Source organism: Chanodichthys erythropterus, chromosome 20 (assembly GCF_024489055.1).
Source record: "Chanodichthys erythropterus isolate Z2021 chromosome 20, ASM2448905v1, whole genome shotgun sequence".
In the NCBI taxonomy this organism is placed as follows: Eukaryota; Metazoa; Chordata; class Actinopteri; order Cypriniformes; family Xenocyprididae; genus Chanodichthys; species Chanodichthys erythropterus.
Window position 1 is genome coordinate 20,120,509 of NC_090240.1, and position 21,327 is coordinate 20,141,835.

At 36.1% G+C, this 21,327-nt stretch overlaps 1 protein-coding gene across 5 annotated transcripts in view; it reads right to left on the minus strand.

The window, feature by feature from the left end:
- Positions 1-20,236, minus strand: part of dvl1a (dishevelled segment polarity protein 1a) — a 47,699-nt gene extending 27,463 nt beyond the window's left edge. For all 5 annotated transcript variants that reach the window (XM_067370762.1, XM_067370760.1, XM_067370761.1 and 2 more), the window contains exons 1-3: positions 19,816-20,236; positions 5,913-5,982; positions 1,693-1,814 (exon numbers count right to left, since the gene is read on the minus strand). In XM_067370762.1, coding sequence (XP_067226863.1) covers positions 1,693-1,814; positions 5,913-5,982; positions 19,816-19,985 — 362 coding nt within the window. In that variant the 5' untranslated portion in view covers positions 19,986-20,236. The remainder of the gene's footprint in view (positions 1-1,692; positions 1,815-5,912; positions 5,983-19,815) is intronic.
- Between the last annotated feature and the right edge of the window lie 1,091 nt (positions 20,237-21,327).

Consider the following 21,327-nt stretch of genomic DNA (forward strand, 5'->3'; position numbering starts at 1 on the left):
CGAGAGCAGTCACTATTTTCATTTTTAAACACTTGCAGTCTGTATAATGCATAAACAACTTCATTCTTTATAAATCTCTCCAACAGTGTGTAATGTTAGCTTTAGCCACGAAGCACAGCCTCAAACTCATTCAGAATCAAATGTAAACATCCAAATAAATACTATACTCACATGATCCGACGCATGCATGCAGCATGCATGACGAACACTTTGTAAAGATCCATTTTGAGGGTTATATTAGCTGTGAGAACTTTGTTTATGCAATGTATACAGAGTTGAGAGCTCGGGGGCGGGGAGCGCAAACAATTAAAGGAGCAGCAGCCTGAATCGGCACATTTCTAATGATGCCCCAAAATAGGTAGCTAAAAAAATTAATTAAAAAAAATCTATAGGGTATTTTGAGCTGAAACTTCACAGACACATTCAGGGGACACCTTAGACTTATATTACATCTTGTAAAAAAAACGTTCTAAGGCAACTTTAAAGGTACACTATATAACTTTTATTGCTCAAAATTAACTAAAATTTAAATAATGAGTCAATACATTGTCAATTTTTCTAAAATGTGTTTTTGTCCTACTCTGATTCATTTTGGCAAGCCTATTATAAGTGTTTATATTTTAGATTATTTTTAAATAATAAAACGCAAATCAACACTAACTTGGCTTTTCAGTGAAAGAACTGAAGGATTTTAAATGCTGGAATTTATTTTTAAGGAAGTACTATTAGAGTCTATTAATGGATATAGCTACAGTAACGTCTTCAGCTAATCAGCTTGAGATCCTTTCCATCTAAACTGGTTATATGTCTGAAGCCTAGTAGTGAATGTTTCATGACCAAAGCACAACCAAAACAATGTTCTTCAGCAAAATGCATGCAGTTTTTTTTTTTTTTTACCGCTAGAGGGCCAAAAGTTACAGTGTACCTTTAATGTTTTTGAAAGAACTCTTTTACCTTCACCATGACTGCATTTATTTGATCAAAAATACATTAAAAACTGTAATATTGTGAAACATTATTACTATTTTATATTTTAATATATTTTAAAATGCAATTTTTCCTGTGATGGCAAAGCTGAATTTACTTCAGCAGTCATTACTCCAGTCTTGATTGTCACATGATCTTTCAGAAATCATTCTAATATGTTGATTTGGTGCTCAAAAGCAGTTGTACTGTTTAATATTTTTTTGGAAACCGTGATACATTTTTTAATAATTCTTTGATGAATAGAAAGTTCAGAAAAAACGCATTTGTTTGACTTTTTTGTAACAACTTCTTTTGATCAATTTAATGCATCCTTGCTGAATAAATGTATAATCTTACTGACCCCAAACTTTTGAATGATAGTGTGTGAAACTGAAACGATAGTGTTTGAAAACTTGATTAAGATCCACGGGGTAAGGAATATATTATTACTTTTACTTGGTGGCTATACTACTTGAGCTATCCAGTCAGATGATTTTTTGCTGAAAACTGCATAAATAAATGTATGCAGCCAACATTAAGAACTTGACCGTATGAACTAGATTTATACATTTCATCATCATTATCTGTCATACATCCATTTGTCACAAACCCATGTTTCACAGTTAAAATGGGATGTGTTCTTATCAGACCTTGTGTACTATGGGCCTAAAAACTGAGTAATAAATGGGGATTTGTCAGACAAATTATTTGCATGGCATTACTCACTGGAAAGAGGGGGGTCTGGAATCTCCAATCCCTCCAGTTCGCTCCAAGGGTGGTGGTAGCTCTTTGTGGCTCTCTGTGCATTGAGATCCCCCATCCGAGTGTGTGCCTTCAGCCAACACCAACTACAGCCAAACACACACATACAATTACTCACAAAGACTTCAGGAAGAAACTCTCAAGACTATCTACTAGCCCTGCATAAATAAGTAGACCAGCAGAAGGAAGAGAAGAGAGTGCATTTGTCTGAGCGGACAGGAGTGTGAAAAAAGGCAAGTCAGTTCACTTGGCGGGCTTCCTGGTAAAGGCCCTGGCAGCTATTTCAACATATTTCAAATCAGCGACCACAATGGTATCATAAATGATGCATTCTTTGCTCAAGTCACACACAAAAACACTAGTTTTCAGGTTGGTTTAGTGAAATTTTATGCAAAAGAACAGCAAATATTTCTATGGCTGCATCTGAAATCGCCCCCCTATATATTACTCAATGTGGGTACAGCGTAATGAATTCCTTTTTTATTGTTTTATTAAGGGCTGTACATAGTTTCCATGACAGAGTTCAAGAGGCAGCCCTTTCAACACACTCAGTGTCCGAATTCACTTGCTCGATTTCGTTCACTCCTTCAAGAGGACTATATTAGTGGATTGATTTAGGGAATAGTGACTGAGGGTATAGAGGGCAATTTCAAAAACAGCTTATGAGTTGTCTGACTCCTCTTCAATTAATCTGAGACAAAAAAGGGGGCCTCAAATAATGGGGGGTAGATGTAGATACCTAAGGCTATACCCATAAAAACACACTCTATTATTCATATTCTCTGCACAAACCACTGATAAACCTTAGAGAACAGCAGAAATCCAGTGCACTATGGTAATTAAAGCAGTGATCATGTTATAGTACACTGAAGGTCTCTGTGAAGGTCTTGGACAGCAGGCGGTGAAGCACATATTTTAGTGCTGCACAGCTCAATGTCATGTATCTCAGCATGTCTGAGCAGCTCTCTGCAGCTGGAGGCTCGCTGGAGTCCACTAACCTGTATTTTGCAGCTCACACCAACTCTAACCAACACTACAGGTATAACACCTGCTTTTAATAGTGTAGATGTGTGTTTTAGAGCTGATAATCAGATTAATTATTATTCCTCGGTTTTGCTACCACTATCAGAAGGTAAATATTTAAAGAATCCTGTATTTGTGGCTATATTTTTATGAGTAAACATCTCAAATACAGAGTTTATTTCAGACTGCAATCCATTTCATTTCTGTAATGTGACATGAAACGGAACATATTCAATGAGAAAAAATATCAGAAGGGACTTGATTTTATTCAGCAAGAATTGATCAGAGTGGTTTTGTTTATACTGTAATTGTTTGAAAACTACAAGCACCGATGAACTGTATAATAAGAACAGAAACATGTATTAAGATTTAAGTTGGTCTCTCAGCCTGGCCAAGCTGGTGTTTAGCTGATTGGCCAGCTGAAAAGTGTTTGTAGGTTTTTGATTCAGTAAAAAGAGCCACTCGTAAGAGCCATTCATTCAGGAATCAGACAACGCTGGCTGTGCTGTATTTGTTTTCTTGACTAAAAAGAGCTGGTTTATAACAGTGATTTGTTTGGGAATGTTTTTCATTCACTAATGGTGTATTCACACCTGTCTTGTTTGGTTTGATTGAATCGAACACAAGTTCGTTTCCCTCCTTGGTGCGGATCTTTTGGGCAGCTGTGAATACAGCAATCAGACTCGGGTGCGGACCAAACAATTGTACCGAGACCCAGCTGAAGAGGTTCCAAACGAACTCTAGTACTCTGTCCAATGAGTGGATGACCTTAGCACATGTGTGGTTTTGTTTACAAATTTTGGTTTGTAAAAGGGTAGTGTGAAAGCAAACCACACCAAAAAAATAAAAAAATAAATAAAAAAAAATCAACATTGTATTTAGTCCAGACTAGACTTGTGCCGATATTCGGTAATGCGATAAATCGCGATAATGAATATGCACGATATTGTAATCGTCGGCACTTCAGAATACCGTAAATAATAATTTATTATCAATTATTAATTTTTTATAAGGCAATTAAGAATACTTTACCCATCAATGCACAACACCGCTGTATTCTGCGTCAAAAGGACACGCACTCAGATGCAAACAATCCCAACGTACACAAGAAGCACATGGTGGAACCAGTGAAGGAGACCAGCTGAATGAAAGTGCGCATTCACTCTCTGACAGCAGAGGGTGCTGATGGAACAGCAGCGTGCAGCGGTTACCACGGAAACCGTGCAAACAAAGTACCTGCGCTAGTGAAGTTTTTAAAATGCTTCAAACAGCCGCAGTGTTGTTCATCACAGAACCAAATACTGAATACTTAAAAAAGACTTAAAAGGATATTTTCAATCCTAAACATTTTTATATTTTAATCTGGACTACAACATTCCCTAATTATTAGAAATGTTCTGATTATTTGTTATTGTTCAGTAAAACTTTGAAAACATACAGCTTCATTAGTTTCATTAGTTTATTGTCACTAAACTGACAATAAAAATACTTATAAAGTATTAATTATTATTAATTAATGTTAATTTCTTAGTTACTATTTAATAACATTACTAAAATCAAAATAGCTTATTTAATGGACCTGAGATAAAACTAACAATGATCAGTTGTGTTTCTAAACTAGCATGAACAAAAAATAACACTTTCTGTAACAAATGTAGCTATTGCTCAACCTCAGTTAATGCATTAAATAGAGTAAAGTGTTATCTGTTGTTCTTTATAGCCTAATTCTTTTGCATTTTAATCTGTTTGAAAATTTCAGTCAGAGTTGTTTTTGTTTTATTACAAAAAGAGTTCTTAAACCTGTTAAACTATGACAAAAATGGTTTTGCAACTTATTTTAATATCGTGATAATACCGTATACCGTGATAAAAGCTTAATCAATTAATCACAACATGAAAATGTTATACCGTCACATGCCTAGTCCAGACCCAAGCAAGTGAACTAGCGGACATTCCTGATGTGAATACACCCTAAAAAAAGCCAGTTCATAAGAGTCATTTGTTCAAGAATCGGATTACACTTGTCACGCATAATTTGTTTGATTCACTAAAAAGAACCGGCTCATAAGAGTCCCTTTTTTTGAGAATCTAATTTAACACCGGTCAAGCTGGATGTTTTTGATTCCATAAAAAAAAAAAGAGCCAATTTATAAGAGTCATTCAGGAATCAGACTACACAGGTCCTGCCACAGTGCTTCCCACAGACTTTACTTGGGCGTGATTCCCAATTAATCAATGGTGCATATTTATGCAAAGCAATTGCTAATGAACTCGAGTTGATGAATTGTGTCTACTTTATGGCCTTTATATATTATGTTTTAGAGATGATTGTAAGAATGCATATTTTATCTCCAAGTAGCCCGCAATGATATTTCAAAATAAGAGTCCCTGTGTATTTCGTGCTTGTTTGTAATTAAAAGCAACATGCTATTTTAATAGTATCAGTAAAATCTGTGTCCCATTCACTAAGAGACAATTATGTAATATGTAATTAAATATAATAGTAGCCAATTAAAATGAATTTCAATAAATAAATATACTGTTAAAAATCATACATTTATTTGTTGTTTGTGATGTGTAGTAGACCATTTTTGTGCCATAGGTAATAGGAGGATTTTTCACCTGGCTACCACTGCAAGTATATTTAAAACCTGTGGGAAGCACTGAGTTTAACAAAAAAGAGCAGGATCATAAGAGTAATTTGTGCAAGAATGGGACTACAATGGACATGCTGTATTTATTCCTTTTTTTTAAAGAGAGATATATTCGATCAGCAACTGGAATACAATGGTGGCGCTGTATTTGTTTGCTTCAACTAAAAAGAGCCGGTTCACAAGAATCATTTGTTTAGGAATCTAATGACACTAGTTGTGCTGTATGTTTCTGACTAACCAAATAGAATCTGTAAATGGGTGTAATTTGTTTGGGAATCTTATGACAATAATTGCATTGTATGTTATGTAAAAACAGCCAGTTCATAAGAGTCATTTGCTGAGGAATCGGACTACCCAGGTCATGCATATGTTTGATGCACTAAAAAGAACTTCACTAAAGCCAGCTTAGGCCTGGGTTTTTTTTTTCCAGCAGGGCTGATACATTAATATTTTGAAATGTCACAATCTGTCCAAGACAGAGAGGAGGGTACCATCCGTCTCACTTACCCAGGACACCACTCTTCCGTTGAAGCAGGGCAGCTTGGCGTTATCATCAGAGATTTCCTCTTTGACGACTCTGCGGGAAAGAACACAAACTGTTAGGGACTCTGTGAGAGCAGCACCCAGGATTGCACACCAGTTCACATCTATTTGCAAAAGCTGAGGCATACTGAAAGCATGTCACGCTCAAACAGCGGAATTTTCCACTTAGCTCTCAACTGCTGGCTGCTCATGATGAGAATGCTGAACGCCCCTGTTGACCGACTACTCTATTGAAAACTACTCCGTTTTAACGGGCCTCATTAGTACCTCATGCATATTCCAGATTACCTACTAAAACTGCTGCTGCTTGACTGATACAGTGGCTTAGTATAAATGTGCATTTAATATTTCTCTATGTGTGTGCGCATTTATGAGTATTGAGGGTATAGATATATATATATATACATTTAAGTGTGTGCACATTTATGTGCGAAAGGTGTCAGGGCACAGGAGGTTATTAATAGAGTGAGCGAGTGTGTTAGCAGAGTGTCCATCCCAGGCTGTAAATTCCCTACATAAATACCACACAGTTACCCTTTAACCCTCCCAGTCGAGGTTCAGGAGTCACACACCTGCTGGTCTCATGTCACTGTGTACAGGACTATTCCATACACACACATACAAACCACATGAGACTGACAAAACCACTAAAGGGAAGGCTTGATTCGCAATCAATCTGGCAAAGCAGGATTAGTAGGAATGTACGATGTATATTTAACACGGCCATGAGATCAAAATGTGTTTTTATATTCTATATTATATTACATACTTTTAATGCTAAAACAATGCAAACCATTAATTAACTCTAAATATACCTGTATTAAATAAAACATTCACATATGAATAACCACTAAAACTACACTGATTTCTCACAGTTCATCAACCGCTCTGACTGATTCATAAGTGTCACTAATTCACTAAAGAGAGCTGGTGTCCTGACAAATCAGGTCCTCCCTAGAAATTAGGTCTCTATCAGCTATAAGTTAACGATTATACTAGGTACATACAAACTATAATAATTTAAAATATGTATAGCTTACTATATAGTGCATAATAAAATAAATTCAACAATTTCTTTCACTTAATAATAATAATACTAATAGCCTATTAACCCTTAAATGCATGACTGTTTCGCCAATCTTTTTTTTTTTTTTATTAGTTCATCGTCTTGGTTATAGGTGGAAACTGTATCTTGTCTGTTCCACTTATATATTTTTTTTCTTTCTTTTTCTTTCTTTCTTTCTTTCTTTCTATTTTTTTCTTCTTTTCTTTTCATAAACAATGGACCCCCACCTATAAGCTTTCTTTTTTGCTTCTTTGGTGGATCCATTTCACTGTACCAATGTTGTATTTTTGTACCCTTGCTGTATTACAGATTGTGTTGGTAGTGGTATTTGTGAATAAACTCTGAATTTAATTTAATTTAATCATTCTTACATATTCGGGTCTTTATCGACCCGGATCTATATCTAAGATGGAAGGATCTCTACCTGTTGTGATAATATAAAACTCCTCTGATATTAGAGTAACAATTACAGAAAATTACATAAAATAAATCATATTTTGTTACCTTTTGGAGCTTGAAAGGGCTCCGTTTGAGCAGATGTTTTATGCCATCATTACTGTCCTAGTCAGAGCTCATTTTCCAGTGAATTCAGCAAATAATGGGCTAGTTTTATGTTTGAGGTCACGAATATGAGCCCAATTCTCAAAACTATATCATTTTCAACATCTTCAAAATCAATATATCGATCACTAACAGCTTCACCAGATCCATCCAGTAACAGTTACAGTCATATTGGATTGCCTTCAGTACTTGCTCTGCAGTAAATCGCTGAGCTATTTCATGTTTTTCTTATTTCGTTTTCTGTCTGAATGAGTCGTCACTTCAGCATTGTGTTTCAGACATTGCCACCTTGTGGAATAAAGGTGAATTGCACTTATTCTGTCATCTAAGATTCAATTATTGTCGTGCAGAAAAAATATATGTACACTCATACACACCTCGGGTCGTTTGCGACCCTATACAATTTTTACAAAAAATGAATACAAAAATAGGCATTCTTTTATAATTTTATGATTTTTTTTCTTGTTATATTCTTTATAATGAATTGATTGAGGAATACCAAGAAGGTTGATGTCTAACTTTAAAAAATGAACGAGGAGGAGGGTAGTGAATGACGTCCCGGGTCACTAAAGACCCGAGGTATGCATTTAAGGGTTAAGTGAATAATTGAACATCATTATATTCATTTTATAACTAAAATATTTGGACATTTAACACTTAATTTAGAATAAGATTCTTTTTTTAAGGAATCAGACATTGGATGCAGGGTATTTGTTTGGTTCACTAAAAAAGAACTGGTTCAAAAGAGTCATTTGTTCAAGAATCAGACTACGCTGACTACACTGTATGCTTTTGGTTTACTAAAAAGAGCAGGATCATAAGAGTAATTTGTTCAACAATAGGACTACAGTGGGAACCAGTTCATTAAATTAATTGCTTAGGAATTGACCCTTCGCAAAGACCTGCCCCCCTTAGCTACTGTTGCTACGTTCGACAAGCCATGACACTCTCACGTCACACATTATGTTCTCAAGCAGTAAAAAATACATCGCGGAGAAGAGGACACTGACAACGTGCCAAAACACAAGACAGGGCAGGTTACTTTTGGTATGACACAAACTCTCAGCTTTCAAATTTTCTCATTTTTTAATAAATTCAAACAATAAATACCGTTTTGAGGCTCTTTAATGTGTCATGACAGATCGCTGTAGCTCATTTCAAGTAGCACGTGAACCGATCATCTCTTCCTTCTAGTTATAGCATGAATGAACATCAGAAGGTATGTTGTTTCAACCAGGGAAAGACGTCAATATACACCATTTTTCAAGTTCAAGTCCACCAACGTTAACCCAACTCTGCTCTCTGGTTTGTTTGTCTGACAAAATGGCATCAAACTGTCAATCAAACTCCTGGCAAAGAGTGAATTGGTCAACACTGTTCACATAGTTTGATTTACTCAAAAGAACCAGTTCATAAGACACATTTGTTTACAAATCTAACTACAAGCTGTTTGATTCTGAATCACTAAAAAGAACCATTTCATAAGAGTCATTTGTTCAGGAATTGGACTACACTAGTGGCACTGTAAGAACCTACTCATAATCATTTGTTTGGAAATCATACTGCAAAAGCCATTAAAAGAACCGAAATCATGAAAATCATTTGGTTATGGTATTTTTTTCTGTGTTCCCAATTTTTGGAAAGATCTCAAAGCTCACCATCTGCAATCAAAAGTCACGTTTCAACATGAACTCAAATATTTCTCATCAAATTCTTCAAATACCAAACAACAAATATGCCAACAATTGTTTCATTTGTTTCTATTTCTCACTTTTATCTGAGAAACGTTTCAAAGGTCTCATTTGAGGTATCAGTTTTGCTGTAGAACAAAACGGAAACGGTCTCCGAGTAACATTAACCACAGATTATTTTAATCATATATCGAACACAGTCACTCTAAAAATCCATTTGAAGTTCCTGAGGGAACATATAGCAAATTAGCCCTCCGGGTTGGCCTACTAACTGATGTCGTGACTGAACAGCACTACACAGCCTCTTCTCTCCTCTTTTTTGTCACTACTACATCCATTCTAGCTTGTCATTTTCTAACATTGTCTAAGAATTTTAGAACTTTGTATCACATCACTTCTTAGGTTAATGTCTCTTTAAGATGAACTGCTTGTGAACTGCAGCATTCCTTCGAATCCCCACTGTATTAAAGCATCTGCTAAATGAATAAATGTAGCCTAGATGTAATATCTGTGATTATATTTTGACCATAACATAAAAATCAATATTGTGCAGTGCAAAAATATGTTGACAGAGCGTTATGACTTGAGAAATTCCAGCAGTCTGACGTTATTATAACGTCTTCCTCTCCGCTCCTCCAGAACTTCCAGGTCACATCACCCACACGGCTGTGAGACTGAGGAGGTGAGTTGAATGGGACTGAAGGATGATGATAACATGGTCTTGTGGAAAGAGTTACAAAACAAGGAGAGTTTCTGCAGCCTGTACGAGCGCCCTGAGCCCAGCACAGGAAACTGGGGTGTAACTCTAGTCATGGGTAGGAAGTGTTTGTGTCCTCTCAAGAGGACTTTACAATATACAGCATGCATACAGCGAGGAACGTGGGGGTGGCTATAAGGAAGTGTGGTCTGTCAAAACTCACAAGGAAAGGTAACGCCTCTGGAGTAATAATATTGACTTAACACATAAAAGTAATTTGAAGTTTCTTATAAGGACAGTTCTCATTAAAATGCAGTAATTATTTGCTCACCCACATGTCATTCCAAACCTGTCTGACTTACTTTCATCTGTGGAACACAAAAGATTTGTGATTGCTTCTTTTGTCCATGCAATGAAAAGCCAATGTTGCTTGGGATGGACCCCACTGAAATAAATTTTATGGACAATTTTTTTTAAATCTGTGTTGCACAGAAAAACGTCATAAAAGAACATGAGGGTGAGTAAATGATGACTACATATTAATTTTGGGGTGAACTATCCCTTTCAGCAAGCAATACAATTTTCAGAATCAGAATTACCACCATGATGCTAGTATGTTATGGACGGTGGCCAGAGCATTGCTATGTGGCTACAATGTGGTCTTTGCAATGTAGTAAAGAAAATATTAAAGCAAGCAGAAATATTAGCAAAACAAAATGAATAAAAATTGCAAAAGCACATAATGAAATGACTAAAACTTAAATTAAAATGAAAACTGAAAATATAAAAAAAAATATACATCATTTAAATGCTACAATGTTATAAAAATAATACTAGACTAACTGGTTTTCTTAAGTCAGATTTCTTAGAAAAGAAACTCCTCAAAGAACAATTTTGTGCGTCAAAAAAATAGGACTTTTCAAGAATATCTAGTGATGGCCGATTTCAAAACACTGCTTCGAAGCTTTATGAATCTTTTGTTTCGAATCAGGAGCACCAAAGTCATGTTATTTCAGTAAAAAAGGCTTTGTTACGTCATAAGCGCATCAAAATTTCAATAGTTCACATGACTTTGGCAGTTTGATACGCGATCTGAAACACTGATTCAAAACAAAAGATTTGTAAAGCTTCGAAGCAGTGTTTTGAAATCGGCCATCACTTGATATTGTTGAAAAATCATTTGTTTGGTGCACAAAAAGTGTTCTCTTCACTTCGTAACACCACTGTGGTCACATGAACTGTTTTAAATATGTCTTTAGTATCTTTCTGGGAATCTGAAAGTGTTAATTATCTTGCTGGCAATAGAGGCCTCACTGAGCCATCAGATTTCATCAAAAATATCTTAATTTGTGTTCTGAAGATGAACGAAGGACTTACGGGTGGGGAACGACATGAGGGTGAGTAATTAATGACAGAATTTTAATTTTTGGGTGAACTAACCCTTTAACTGATGCAACGCCAGTTCCATTTTTTTTTTCATAATTTCAATATGGAAGGTGGAAGCTAGATATTTTACTTCATAACTTAATATGGATTTTTTATTTTTTTTACACAAATGCATCACTTCGCTTCAGAAGACTTTTATTAACTAACTGAATGTTTAAATTGACAGAACCAAAAGCATGTGCAAATGCTAAACTTTCGGTCTATGATGGTTAAACTTCGCAATTAAACGGAGAATCACGACATCACAAATCCTGCGACGTGACTATCGCGGATGCGCACATGGCAATATCGATGCTAAAACAATATATATGGCAGCCCTAGTACAATTCATGTTCGTAGCTCAAATAGCCTTACTAAAAAGGATAAAAGAGATGCAAGCTCCACTGATGAGCATCACAGTGAATAAGATTGACCATATGACCATGCACATGCCCTCATTCAGAAATCTATAGGGATTTTTTGACTAGCAACCACATGGTCATGATATCATTTATCTACTTCAGGGATTTCCTGTGTTGTGAGACCGTTCCATCTGTGAGCTGCGGCCAAGCTCAGTGCAATCCCATAACAAATAATCAAGGCAGAGACGAGGGCCAACCCAGTCCGATTACTGCCTGATAATCAGCCAGTGAATGAGACCATGAGATTATTCACCTACAAGCTGCTAAGTACAGAGTGACATATCACTTCCAGTCAAACGCCAACCACATCCTTCCGCACAACACACGCGACAGCAGCGCTTTAAAAATTAAACACAACTGAAATCTTTCTGTGAAGACAGTGGGGGTCTGATAAAAAATACATCAACCTGGCCTGACACCAAGGAATCAATTACCAGGTAACCATTAGTTAAAACACAAGCACTCTCTGTATGCAATGTGTACTGAAGGTACTTAAATGCGAATGAAATCCATCTGGAGCATTATTCCCAGTCTTCATTCATATGCTCCACTGATATCTTGTTAAACACATCAGATTCATTTAAGATTATGTTATCCAACAATCACACGCAGCAGCAGCAGTGCAGTAGAGGTAAATGGCACAAATTGGCCCTCAGAGAGATGGTGTTTGGGTGTCTCCCACTGCCGTCTATCCTCAAAGCTTTGAGCAAAGGTTTACAGGGGTATTAACAGACTGTGGCGGATAATAAGAAGATATTATCAGAAGCAGCAGAATGTTGTTTATTATTACGGAGGACACACACAGTGGGGATCTATGGCAGTAATAGTAGGATTAGCGATGTTTATGTTGGACGTTGTAGGGCTAGTTATGATGTGATAATAAGGGGTGCGTCTCTACGCCATCCCAGAGTTCATCGGTTCATCGCTGATTTGAAAATGTAAATGTTAACTAGCCCACATTACAAAGGCCTAAAAACCATTTTTTGAGCATGAGAGATCTCACAAGACTTGTACTGGTTGGATTTCTTCCTGCTTCATGAATGGTTGAAGAATAAACAATGCAAGGCTGTCTAAAAATAATTTGCCGCATTTAGCTGCACACAAAAATAAATCATCTCCCGCTGGAACGCATTTATGGTTCTGAAATGTGTCCCGATCCAAGTTGTGACTCATAGTTTTGTAGACTGCATGCTGAAACTCAAAGTATCCTTTTTGCACTGTGTAAAAAATGTTTTTTTCAAGTAGTAAATAAAACAAATATTATTTTGTATAAATACGAAATTCCACGTTTAATTCAATGTTACATGCTGTAATTAATTGTGAAATTTACTGGAAATTTCTGAGTGAAAATTGTTCCAATTTTATCAGTGTAGGCCAAAGTTTGCTATTTGCCAAGGAGAACTTAGTAAACCATAGCAGTCTGGCTTTGAAGGTCAAGCGTTGTTTGTTCTCGCAATCTGCTTCACGGTCACCAGGGCCAACTGAGCACTCAGTGCTAGGTGTGACAGGAAAGCAACACTGTTAGTAAACTATCCTTTGTTAACAGGAAAAGCAAGTTTTTTGGAAGGTCATGCTACAACACCAACATGTGTTGTGGTGCATATGGGAGTTTAAAGGGTTAGTTCACCCCAAAAATACATTTCTGTCATTTAAAGAGATAGTTCACCCAAAAATGACAATTCTGTGATGATGATTTTGGGTTAACTATCCCTTTAATTACTCACCTTCATTGCGTTCCAAACCCGTAAGACCTTTGTTCATCTTCAGAACACAAATTAAGACATTTTTCATGAAATTCAAGAGTTTTGTTTTTTTTTTATCCCCCATAGAAAGCAACATAACTACTTTTCTTGACCTTGAGTGATGGTAATTAAGACATTGTTAAAACAGTTCATGTGACTACAGTGGTCCAACCTTAACGGTGCCATCGAAAGTTTTTTTACAAGATGTAATATAAGTCTAAGGTGTCCCCTGAATGTGTCTGTGAAGTTTCAGCTCAAAATAACCCATAGATTTTTTATAATTAATTTTTTTATCTGCCTATTTTGGGGCATCATTAAATATGAGCCAATTTATGCTGCTGCCCCTTTAATTCTTGTGCTCTCCGGCCCACGGAGCTCACGCTTGCCTTGAACAGTGCATAAACAAAGTTTACACTGCTAATATAACCCTCAAATGGATCTTTACAAAGTGTTCGTCATGCATGCGGCATGCATGCGTCGGATTATGTGAGTATTGTATACTGTTATATTGTTTACATTTGATTCTAAATGAGTTTGAGGCTGTGCTCCGTGGCTAACGGCTAATGCTACACTGTTGGGGAGATTTATAAAGAATGTTGTTGATAGTTGTTTATGAATTATACAGACTGCAAGTGTTTAAAAATGAAAATAGTGACGGCTCTTGTCTCCGCGAATACAGTAAGAAACGATGGTAACTTTAACCACATTTAACAGTACATTAGCAACATGCTAACAAAACATTTAGAAAGACAGAAAAATATCATGATATCATGGATCATGTCAGTTATTATTGCTCCATCTGCCATTTTTCGCTATTGCTTGCTTACCTAGTCTGATGATTCAGCTGTGCACAGATCCAGACGTTAATACTGGCTGCCCTTGTGTATGCCTTGAACATGAGCTGGCATATGCAAATTTTAGGGGCGTACACCCCGACTGTGACGTAACAGTCAGTGTTATGTTTAGATTCGCCTGTTCTTCGGAGGTCTTTTAAACAAATGAGATTTATATAAGGAGGAGGAAACAATGGTGTTTGAGACTCACTGTATGTCATTTCCATGTACTGAACTCTTGTTATTTGACTATGCCAAGGTAAATTCAATTTTTAATTCGAGGGCACCTTTAATGTTATGAATCAACAAGAATACTTTTTGTGTGCAAAAACAAAACAAATAAAATGTCATTGTCCATGTCATTCTACACCGTTTACGTTCAGCGCTCCCGTGTTCTACATCAGAACGCCGGCTCATTATTGGCCAGCTCCTGCGTCAGCATCACATGCATGCCTCGTGCTGCTCACGTGAACAGTGTCAACCAATACTGAGCCGGCGTTCTGACATAGAACCTGGAAGGGCTGAATGTAAACAGTGTACAATGACAGGGTAGACAAGAAATTGTTGAATAAAGTTATTTTTGTTTTGTTTTTGGCCACAAAAAGTATTCTCGTCACTTCATAAGATTAGGGTTGAACCACTGTAGTGATGATGACTATGTTAAAGATGTTTTTACTACTTTTCTGGAACTTGAATGATGGTAATTACGTTGCTTTCTATGGGGGATAACTCTTGGATTTCATCAAAATTTTCTTAATTTGTGTTCTGAAGATGAACAAAGGTCTTACGGGTGTAGAACGACATGAGGGTGAGCAATTAATGACAGAAATTTCATTTTTGGGTGAACTAACCCTTTAAAAGCATCTGATGAAGGTGGTAGATCAATAGCCTCAGCTATGTAGGATTAAACAAGCCTTCAAATTGAAATTGTGACAAATAACCACATTCCCTACTGCATCGGAGCATCTCCATCCAAGACATATTATAAATAGAACTTAATAATGCATATTGCATTGGTGTCTGTGGACACTAATATAGTTATCGTTACAGTTTTTTTAGTCAGTTCAACTGAATTAAGGAAAATATTTTATAAGTAACTCATCTAAAATGACAATCTCAGCCAAGAGACTGTTTATAACTACAATTATATTACAGATACTAGAAGAAACCATAATTTAATAATAAATAAATAAATTACAAAAACATCAAATGCCACCCAGATTTGATTATGTGGTGTTTGTAACAACTGAGAAATGAATTGCTTATAATTATGCACTGCTATTCTTATAGCTATTATAATTAAATTTAATGTCATGTAATATGTATAACAGGCTGTTTCTATTTAAAAATAATTTTCTGTTAGAATAAACTTATTTTATTGTACTACAGCTTCAATACCGTTTGAATATTGCCTACTCAAAACACTAGTTAACCTATTGTGAATGAATATAAACACTTCTCAAATATGACTCGATTTCAAAATGAACAATGTTTATCAATCACAAAATGAATTGACAGCTGCTCCTTTTATCTGCAGCCTGTTTGCATTTGGAAATATTAGGCAACTGATCCATTCATGTTGGGTGACACAAATTAGAAAGTGATAGTTCTGTCTGACAGCTGTAGGTTCACAGTCTCTCTCACTTCCCCTAAAACTAACCTCAGTCTACTGGTGATTTTGAAGAGACAGAAAATTACTGAAAAATTCTGCTATACTAATGAGTTTGCGGTCTGAACAAATTAGGACCTGCGAGATGTTCGTTGGATTTAAAGATTATGTTTGATGTCTTCCTTTGATCTGGTCAACACTGGAGCACAGATACCTGTCTAACATGGCAGTCCATTTTAATTAACATAATTCTCCCCTCTGGGTGATATGAGAGTGTGTTTGTTTTAGAGTCTCAAAAGGTGCTGTCAGCTTTACAAAATCAGACTGACTTTGTCATGTTCAGATTTTCTATTACAATGCCTTTGAAGGCCAGGCCTTAACTTCAAAAGCTTCAAACCTGAGGGACACCAGAGCACAAGTCACTGTCAAATGAAGTTACAACACAAGACACTGTATTAGGAAACAACCATGATATATTTGCACCATGTGGACAACTCGAAGCATGCGACTGGAGTTGACAAAATTAGCTCTGTTGCAGTGCATGTGTGGTGCTGTGGCAAGCCATTTAACATTTATTCATTAAAACTGACCAGTATTTATGATGTTAATAAATCACTAGTAAGTAATCAAACACTGTCCAGTATCTTTTTTTCAATTTCACTAATAACTAGATGCTAGTACTTCAATTGTAACTAGTATCTATTCAATAGGTTGTTTGCACATGACGTCATTGCTGTGGCGCGAAATGCAGCTGGAGGGCAGGAAGTGATTTTTCTATATAGGAATCGCTATCACAAACTCAAAATTCATGTTTTGTGTCGTTTATAGTTGCTCAAATCGATCAAACCAAGAAACCACAATGAGCTTTTAACGTTTACATAACTAATATCGTTTTTAAACTTTAAAAGTTGTCGCCTTTAATAGCATTTTGCATCTAATGATACTGAAATGAATATGGATACCTGCTTACCTTTTTTGTTTTTGATTTGGTTAAATATTCACATTCTTCATGGTATCGTTTGCAGGGAAGGGAAGCTATTTTATATTACATTTTGTAGAATTTTTTAGAAAACTATTTTGATCTGGTTACCATGAAAACAGTGTCACGTGTTGCTGCTTCAGCCATCATACGGTAAAAAATGACCAAATAAAAAATGTGTTCAACAAGCTGACAGAAGTCAATCCATTTCTTTGGAAGGGGGGTGTAAATGTAATTGTAGTTTTAATGTTTTCTTTGTAAATATTCACTTTCCCATATGGCCACGGAGGAGAATCAGACGGTCACATTCAGCGGACAGACACCGACACTGGATTTTTTAAAATGTATTTCAACAAATGATAACCAAAATCAAACTCTCAGAAAAATGGCTGCGTGTAAGTTATGCTCATTCACAAGCCAAGTGAGTATCATACTCGCAAATGTAATGTTAATTATTAAATCAAACAAAATACAAAACTTTCAAAAACACTCAGCTAGGTGATTATTTTATTGAGTGATAGGCAGTGGGTTTAATCGTTGATATTATTAGATTTGCTATACAGCATCTCCTCGTCACCTCCTCAACCTGCTTCCCTTAGTGTTATTACACGTAGAAAAGGCAAAAATTGTATTACACCATCCATTTTTTTCCCTAAACGATGATGTTCCTATTGCAATCCTCGATTCAGCATAAATGACCTACAATGGTGACATTTTTCACAATCAAAATACTGCAGAAAGGCAGCGCAATATAAACAAACCCAGACCTGAACACGGCGTGACAGCAGCTTCACATTCTCCATATCTACCACCTCAATGGCAGGCAAGTCTTTCAATTCAGCTGAAAATTCGCTCCTCTTCATAACAAAGATCACATCCAACATACAGTATGTGGTGATTTTCTGTTTACACCTCTCTTTTGGAATAGCGTTTAAACCGCTACAATACGGACTTCACTGTCTTCCATTCAGTTTCTTTACTTCCTGCCCTCCCACTGAATTTCGTGCATCATCAGAACCACGTGATTGCAAACATGCTATTAGTCACTAGTAGTTCAGAATTTCTTCAGATATTAGTAGGCCTTCTATTTGCTACTGTTATACAATTTTTTGTTATTGAATTCTATGGTCACCTCTGATTCTGATAGGAATCTAGTAACTGTTAAAAAAATGTTATGAGAAAAAAAGAAATAAGTTGTAATTTGTTACTAGTGACAATTGAAAAGTTACTAGGGTACGTCACTGTTAGGATAAGTCAGTAAGTTAAGGAATAAGTAGCAGTATGTAATGATTACAAGTGACGGATTTAAAAAAAAAAATACAAGTCATACTGGTATCCAATGAATATTCAAATTGAAACTTGAAAATGAAAAAGAAACTGGTCAATATTGGATTACTAGTAATTAAATAAAGGTACCTTTAACAATTAAAGACTAGTAAGTAAGGATGCTGCCTACAAGTGCACAAAGAATTATACTGAGAACAGTAAACCCATACAACTACACCTCAATTCAAAATGATTTCATGGTATTACAAATTAAAAAGTCGAGTGATTAAAGGGTTAGTTCACCCAAAAATGAAAATTCTGTCATTTATTACTCACCATCATGTCGTTTCACACCCGTAAGACCTTCGTTAATCTTCAGAACTCAAATTAAGATATTTTAGTTGAAATCCAATGGCTCCGTGAGGCCTCCATAGGGAGCAATGTCACTTCCTCTGTCAAGATCCATAAAGGCACTAAAAACATATTTAAATCAGTTCATGTGAGTACAGTGGCTCAATATTAATATTATAAAGCGACGAGAATACTTTTGGTGTGCCAAAAAAACAAAATAATGACTTATTTAGTGATGAGCGATTTCAAAACAATGATTCAGAAAGCATCGGAGCACAGATGAATCTGAGTATCAAATCTGCAGTTCGGAGCGCCAAAGTCACGTGATTTCAGTATTTTTGGCGGTTTGACCCGCGATCCGATTCATTATTTGATACACTGATTCATTTATGCTCCGATGCTTCCTGAAGCAGTGTTTTGAAATCGGCCATCACTAAATAAGTAATTATTTTGGTTTTTTTTTGGCGCTCCAAAAGTATTCTCGTCGCTTTATAATATTAATATTGAGCCACTGTACTCACATGAACTGATTTAAATATGTTTTTAGTACATTAGTGGATCTTGACAGAGGAAGTGACATTGCTCCCTATGGAGGCCTCACGGAGCCATCGGATTTGAACTAACATTTCTTAATTTGTGTTCCAAAGATAAACGAAGGTCTTACGGGTGTGAAACGGCATGAGGGTGAGTAATAAATGACAGAATTTTCATTTTTGGGTGAACTAACCTTTTAACTTTACACCATTCACTACTTGCTTTCTGCTCATTGATCCATATATATATATATATATAGATTTTAGATAAAAATGTGTAATATTTAATCAGTCTTCCTGCCATGTTTCAACTCGACAACTCGTGTATCATGTAGAATTAAGAGTTTTCCACTTCGGTCATTCTGTGCTCGGAACTCGATATTTCAGACTCCACTGGAAGGGCATATAAATGTTACGACGGCTTGCCACAGTGGTGGTGGGTTCTGAGTCGAGCACACGCACCCGCGCAGGAACGCGCACTTTATAACACGGGTTCAAAGCAGGTGCCAGCAGCAACAATGTAACAACGTCACAACGAACAATCAAACGTTCTAAACGCTTTCCAGGTTTGATAGCGTCTATATGGCGTGCGGCTGCCATAACGCTGAGTCGATGATGGGTGTGATCGTGGTTGTTGAACAGGCTACCAACACACACTACAATATGAGCAAATCATAATTCCCCCTACTTACCCGAAATCCTGATCCATAGATTTGAAAAAGAATTTATAACTGTTGACCGGTCGGTTGTTAAGGACATTTTTAAAATCCGCCAACGTGACTTTTTCCGGAGAAACCGTCAGTTTCACTAAATAAGGGGTTTCTTCTTCGTCGATATGGTATATAATTTTGGTCTCCGCCATGAGTAGGCTTATATGGGTAGGACAATCATTGACAGAAGAAGGAGCAAGGGTTGTAGTAGCGCGATAAAAATATATATATTTGTAGACTATGACTCGTCAAGTGTCTTATATGCGCTATAAGGCGACATTGCTGGTTGCCGGTTTCACGTAGGCAAACAAAAATCCTGGTCTTGGACGGAGAGAGCGGTTCCAGACATAATCGAAGCCTGCGCGTCTCTATTACGGCGTCAATGTTTCTCTCTGATCGCCAGTAAAACAGGAAGGGACGGTTCACATCCCTACGAGCTGGAGTTCAGGATATTCTACCATTTCAGGTTTCTCGTGGAGGTAGGCTGCCCTCTAGCGGCAGTCAACTGACTGAGCTGCTGTGGCTCTTGCCAAGGCAACAGCTGTTAAAACACTGGATTTCTTACAACTTTATACTACAGGTTTTCCAAACGCTTTAGTAAACAAAATTTCAGAAGCTGAAAAAAGTATGATAAATAAAGTAAGTACTAAGCAACAATTCTACATATTAAACAGATGCATAGTTTACCAGGTTTTTCTTTTTCATATTGTTTCCAAATGTTTTAAGGAAATTTTAAATTGTTCAAAAGTAGCCATTTTCTGTTCCATTTGACTTTATGAATATAATAACAAGAAATTATAATAATTCAATCAAATATAAATACTAGATTTGATTTACCATTCAATGAGAAATACTTTTAATCACATCAGCTTCTATAAAATTAACAATCGTGTACATTAGAACATTCCCCAAAAAAATGTACTAATAGTCTCTAGCATTTTTACAAAAAAACACAGAAATCTCTCTTATAGCTTTTTTAAATTTAATTTTATTTTATTACAATGTTATTACAATATTACAATTCAAACTGCACTGTAAGTTTAAGGCAACAGACAACATATTTTTGAGTTTTCTCAACTTGTTTTTGTAGGAGATTTTTGAGTTTTCTCAACCTTTTGTTGTATAAACTCAAAAATCTGCTGAAGTTTGTTGCCTTACATGTTTAAAGGATCAGTTCACTTTCAAATTAAAATTTCCTGATAATTTACTCACCACCATTTCATCCAAGATGTTCATGTCTTTCTTTCTTCAGTTGAAAAGAAATGAAGGTTTTTGATGAAAACATTCCAGGATTTTTCTCCATGTTGAAGGACAAAATTACAGTTTACAGCGATCCCAGAAGAGAAATAAGGGTCTTATCTAGAAAAAACATCACTCATTTTCTAAAAATAAATTAAAAATTGTATAAGTTTTAACCATAAATGCTCAGCTTGAACTAGCTCTCTTCTTCTTCTCTATTTGAATTCCAGCAGTGTAGGCACTGTTAAGTGTATT